General features: G+C 42.2%; 1 protein-coding gene across 3 annotated transcripts; it reads right to left on the reverse strand.

The window, feature by feature from the left end:
* Positions 1-80: 80 nt before the first annotated feature.
* On the reverse strand, positions 81-5,463 carry LOC116399999 (polyhomeotic-like protein 2). 3 transcript variants are annotated; one of them, XM_031877591.1, is made up of 4 exons: positions 5,399-5,463; positions 4,147-4,315; positions 3,635-3,713; positions 81-1,620 (listed from the first exon to the last, which is right to left on the reverse strand). In XM_031877591.1, the coding sequence occupies exons 2-4, from the start codon at positions 4,288-4,290 to the stop codon at positions 1,505-1,507; spliced, it is 339 nt and encodes a 112-aa protein (XP_031733451.1). In that variant the 5' UTR covers positions 4,291-4,315; positions 5,399-5,463; the 3' UTR covers positions 81-1,504. The 3 variants fall into 3 exon arrangements, with proteins under 3 accessions (XP_031733451.1, XP_031733448.1, XP_031733450.1); XM_031877588.1 differs by having other exon boundaries at positions 5,269-5,438; XM_031877590.1 differs by lacking the exon at positions 5,399-5,463 and adding an exon at positions 5,145-5,256.
* Between the last annotated feature and the right edge of the window lie 682 nt (positions 5,464-6,145).

The raw sequence follows: 6,145 nt of genomic DNA on the forward strand, positions 1-6,145 counted from the left end.
ATATATATATATATATAGATATAGATATATATATAGATATATATATATATATATAGGAGTAGACTGATAGGACCAGCATGCACCGGGGTGGGCTTATAGTTTTTACCTGCACTGCACAGGACAGGAGAGACAGCACTGACAGGAGTTTTGTTAGTTCGTTTGTTTGCTTGTTTTGTTTGCTTTATTTAATAAACACGAAAATCGGAATCCTGCATGGACAATCCACTCTCTTCTGGCTGCGTAAGAATACCGACCACGGTGCATCAGTGGCGTTTGATTATTGTTTGTTTAAGTTTGATTAAGTCGACAAATGGCCACTACAATTGTGTACAGGTCTGTACCTCCGTCAATGCCAAAGCACAGGTCCACAGTCAAAAACTGCCAAACCACTGTCACAGGAGAGAGTTCCACCTGCTTCAAGACAGCCACCATCGTCCCTACAGCTAAAAGGTCTGCAGTGTCCAGTCTAAAGGACTATCGCCCTGTGGAACTCACCCCCATTCTGTTCTCCAGCATGTCAAAAACAACATCCCAGCCAGCCTGGACCCTCACCAGTTTGCATACAGATCATTCCATACGTCATGACTCTTATCTGTATTATTTTGCAGCACCAGTAACAGGCCTGCTGCTGTTCAAAGCTGCTCTCCTTTCCCACAGTCAGTGCAGCATTACGCTGAACATGTGAGTGAAAATGACAGATGTATTTTAGGAGAGGACCGTGCTTTCCTCCATGGGGACCTTCAATGATCACCATGTTGGCCCTACATTCTTCTTATTGCTGAGACATAAATGGCCTCAGTGACAGGCCCTCAGCTGGAACCCTGTAAGGGTCTCTGTGTTTGCCATCTGGCTTCATCCGAGTTACTCTGAAAGGTTCAGCTTGTGTAGTGATGAGCTTCAGTAGCCACTAACTACACTTTCTGCTCATTCTGACTTGTAAAAGCTATTTAGAGGTCATTGGTGATGGGGTTCACATATTCCTATTAGGATTTTTTTATACTTTTATTATTATCTAATAAATATGCCAATTTGGAAACCAGTTACTGGAGTGTTATTAGTTTACATAGTGTATTTGTAGGGCTGGGTGAATTCAATACTAGCATTTATCATCTTTCGAAGGATGAAATCATACATCAAGATATCGTGATACACAGGTACGTCGTCTAAACTCATAATAACAAGCATATTGTAACTCAAATGTCTCAGAAAATATGATGATTTTGATAAAGTTTTAAGTAAATGAGCAAAAACTTTTCATTTGTCAAGTATTTAATTTATACAAAATAACAATGTGGTCATTTCATATAGACTTTTAAACATTGAATTACCAGAAAATGCTCTCTTGAGACCCAGCAATTCATTTTTGTACACTGTAGTGCACATTATGTTTTTGCTAATTCCTCTCATACTACACATGTCACTCTATTGAGATACCGGACACACACATTCCAGGGTGAATTGTAGAAATGAAGAAAACCAAGAGTAATGTCTTCACTCTCTTGCCTTACCGTTTGGCGCACACTGTAGAACAGAACCTCTTGGACCTTTTGAAGACATAGGCGAAGTCCACCTTCCCACACAGCTCACAGGTCAGCATGGGTTCCTTCTGGGCCTTTAGCTCTGAGGGAATACAGCCAAAACACACTCAGACCAACACCAGCAGCGGCACCATCACCGGTCCCTCCCTACCTCGTAGAGACATGGGGTACATCCCGAGTCTCTTAATTGTCATTTCCTCGCTCCTCGCTTGAACCGGAAGTTGTTCTGCTCCGCCATATTGACGGCCGTCCCAAAGCTCTTATTTAGATCGGGGAGCGAGGAGCACATCCCAAGTCTCTTAATTGCATCCCCATTTCCCTCACTTGGGTCCTTTCCCTGCGTCTTAGTCCCTCCCACCAGGGATGCATGGAGGAAACCATGCGAGGAGAGAGGAAACGAGGAAATATGTTTTAAGAGACATGAGACATCCTTTCCTCAGTTGTGTCAGAAGCGACGTCTGTTTCTGATGACGGTGGCAGATGATCACAGCTGGATCAGCTGTCGGTCGGCTTTAACAGCTGGAGAGACTTTTGATAAGTTTGTGTCTGTTCACATGATCACTGTACTTACTAATAGTAACTAATAATACTAATAACTAATAAAGACACAGTAATCACCACTGTAGAGGTGTTTCTCTCTGTAGTCTGTTACCTCTTAACAAATGTGTTCTGTTTAGAAGCGCAGGATCGATTTCTACAGCAGAATGCGTTTGTACGTCTTTAAATTCTGATTGTGAAGTCATTATTAGTTAACCCAGAATATGATTATGGTTTCACTTGAACACTGGAATTACTTTATTAAGCTCCATGTTTCAGGTTAAAATGATAAGACTCATCAAATCCGACACAGGAATGATCCGCCTCACGTGACTGAATGAAATGATGATAAATGACGTAAAAAGTGTTTAGTCTCTCAGCTCGCTCTGACTTTAATTGTATCCATAATAAAAGTTAGTGAGGGAAATATCAGATCATGAAAAGACAAAACTTTCTAATAAATGAAGAAAGTTGTTTGTGGTCCTTTTGTTGTTCAGTCTACAATGAACATTTATTTAAACCAGATGGTGAATCAGAAAACAGGATCCCCTCAATCCCCAGGATCCCCAGGATCGAGGAGGGATCTCTGAGGAGCCATGAGCGAGGACCCACGAGAACAGCCTTCCAGGAAGTATTTTAACGGCTGACACGCCCCCTCATTGTTCATCAGTCATGTGATTGGACGCTGCAGCCGATCGGACTGATGAGATTTTTTTCAACATGTAAACAGTTAAGACGGATCACAGATTAAACTCAAGCTTTATATTTGATTTGTTTTCTGATTCAACATCTGGTTTAAATACAGTAAATGTTCATTGTAGTCTGAACAACAAAGGGACCACAAACAACTTTCTTTATTTATTAGAAAGATTTGTGTTTTGATAATCTGATGTTTCCCTCAATAACTTTTATTATGAATACAATTAAAGTCAGAGAGAGCTGGAGAGATGAAACAATTTTTACATCATTTAATTCAGTCACGTGAGGCTGATCATTGCTGTGATCATTTAACCTGAAACATGGAGCCTAATAAATGAATTCCAGTGTACAAGAGAAACCATCATATTCTCATATTCTGGGTTAATTAATAATGACTTCACAATTAGAATTTCAAAACGTACACTCAAATAATTCATAAATAAGACAAATGCATTCCGCCGTAATCGCGCTTATAAACAGAACAGTTTGTTAAAGAGTAACAGGCTACAGAGAGAACACACCTCTACTCTGGCAGTGAAGATAATTGTGTCTTTATTAGTTATTAGTATTATTAGATACTATTATTAAGTACAGTGATCATAGTCATAGTGCCCCCTGTAGCTGGGATGCAGGCATTGTACAGGACTGTCATGGAGAGGAGGGAGATGAGCCTGAAAACAAAGCTCTCAGTTTACTGGCTGATTTACATCCCAGCATGCATCTGTGGTCATGATCTCAAGAAGAATGAGATCGCTTATGCAAGATGCCAAAATGAGTGCTAAGTCCAATCGTCTAACAGCAGGTAGAGAGCAGTGAAGCTGTGCTACTGGTCTGAGAACTTTATATCTACACAGCTTTACCTTTTGCTGAGAGGCCGTCCATCTTTGAGTCTGCAGTGTGTCTCCTAAGGCTCTCGATGGAGAAAGATGGACGTTCCACCTGCAGACAGACAAAACACACTTCATCATAGCAGCTGATACTGTTGCACAAAACAAAACAAAGTGACCGAGAGCTCAAGGATAGATTGCCATGAAAAGTTGTTTTTGTCTTTATCTGCAGAAAACACAAAAGCAATGGGTGGAAACGGTGTGTTAGAGAGTGATCAATGCTTTTGATCAGTTCGATGTGTGCGTGTGTGGAGCTTCAGTGTATCACCTGGTGACAGCAGTGTGGACTGATGGTTTTTCACCACGTTCTCATGCCTGTACCTTTTCAGAGATAAAAACAATCTATCTGGTCAGCATGTTTGAGAGCGGCCACTACAGACAGCCGACTCACAGGTCTCTGACTATCGTCCCTGTCTGTCATGTGATGATCTGATTCTGTGTACTGGGACATTACAGAAGGACACGTGCAGGGCTGCGGTACTCACGGGGAAAGGCTCAGCCCCCTCCTGGATAACGAAGCCTTCTATCAGATGGGTGAGGATGTGGGACTTGACTAAAGCCTGGGCCGTTTTGCTCTCTCCATTGTGTTGGCTGCTGTTGCTGTTAGTGTTCCCATTCCCAGAGGTCATGACTGGAGCACAGGCCGCCCCTCACCTGTCAACACAAGCAGCAAGGCAAACTCGTCAAGCCACGTGGACCTGGGACCAGGCCCCCACTGCTGCTGATCAAACACACAAAGAATGCAATGCGAATGCAGCTGTTTACTGTTGCCCAGTGTTTTGTCATATGCACTAGTGCTAGTATCAGCTTGCTTGACATACAACAGGTGTTTTTTTAAACTCTTTGAGAACCATTTTTTATTTGGTAAAAGTGGTTAAAGTTGTTTTGTAAGTTGCTGACTTTGCACTTGCAACAAGTTGTCTTCTTGCACTTAGTCATGGGGATTCAGTTGTAAAGTTGAATGCATGCCGATGTAAAGTGTGGCCCATCATGTGTCACACTCTGAATGCAGTCTGGCATGTCATTCTCTCCGCACTGGGATCACTGGTGTTGAACAGCTCGGTCTACTCTTTGCCCTCATTTGTTCCACTTTGTTGTCCTTGTTCTCAGCTGTTTTGTCTGTTTCTGTGTAAGTACATTGAGAGCAATGAAAAAGTCGAATTCATGAGTCAAATTCCTTATATATGCCAATAAAGGATCACATTGTGTGTAACGCTACACACAATGTTGTTGTGGAAACCCATCGGTTCAATATCAAGCTGTGATTGTTAAACGAGAAAAGACTGATTAAATATCTGCTATACACAACAATGATCACGTTGTCTAGCTGGAACGCCTTGTATCAAATCAATGTAGCCCAGTGGTTACTTGGATTGGCTAGTTGAATGTGTGAATGAATTAAACTAACGTAACTACACAGCATTAAAGTCCACGCGTCCATGGCCCTTTTAAAAGAAGAAAGACTTCAGAGTAGTTCGCTTACTTCTACAGACGGACCACCTCTGAATCGGTGAGAAAAGAGGCGCTCCGCTCCGTAACAATGGTAACGTTAGAGGGAAGAAAAACTCTTTGTTTAACGGCTCCAAACAACTCGTTCATTTACTTACACTCCCTCCGCCAAAACGGCGAGGAGCCGGTCCGCCACTTGTAACGCTGACAAATGTCCGAGCAGCTCAACGAGCCGCGAGTGAACTTACACGAGAACATGCAAAGTTAGCAACTGCTTCATATCCTCACTATGCTTCAGCTTTCTCCTGATTCCAACAGCAGACACAACAATCCTCTTGTCGCGTGCGTGTGTGGTTCACTGGAAGGATTTCCGGCAACAACCTTCAGAATAAAAACCTATATGGATAACGATATTAGTTTATTTTTTTTGCATCAATTTCGACTAGCACCACTAACGTTTATTCTTGAACGTAGTTTGAAAGAATACCCAGTTAAAATATTTAACCGAAGGAATTGCCAGTTATCATACGATTGAAAGCTTCGGATATAAAAGCTAGTAAGCGGATTCGTGGACTTTAGAGGCGGACCAGGTTTTAGTTTCCTAAATTTGCACTGGGCGCCTGGTGCTCATGCCTTTATTCTGAAAGCATCGTTACATTACATTACATTACAGTCATTTAGCAGACGCTTTTATCCAAAGCGACTTACAATTCAGAGTCTATCACATTTCTACACCGTAGGCACAGCTACGGGAGCAATTTTGGGGTTAAGTGTCTTGCTCAAGGAGACATCGACATGCGACTAGCAGAGCCGGAGTTCGAACCGCCGTCTGATTGAAAGAGGGCCCTGCTATCCACTTAGCCACAATCGCCCCACAATCGTGTTGTGGTTTGGTATTATCCTGGCTTCGAACGTTGACTACATTATATTAACATACTACTAGCATTAGCCTAGTAAGTGGAAAGCAGTCTGGTCTGTCTGACTGCTGTGTGGGAACTAAATAAGAGGCTAAATAAGTCCAGGCTGAGGACACTG

Source organism: Anarrhichthys ocellatus, unplaced genomic scaffold (genome assembly GCF_004355925.1).
Source record: "Anarrhichthys ocellatus isolate YVR2014 unplaced genomic scaffold, GSC_Weel_1.0 scaffold140, whole genome shotgun sequence".
NCBI lineage: Eukaryota > Metazoa > Chordata > Actinopteri > Perciformes > Anarhichadidae > Anarrhichthys > Anarrhichthys ocellatus.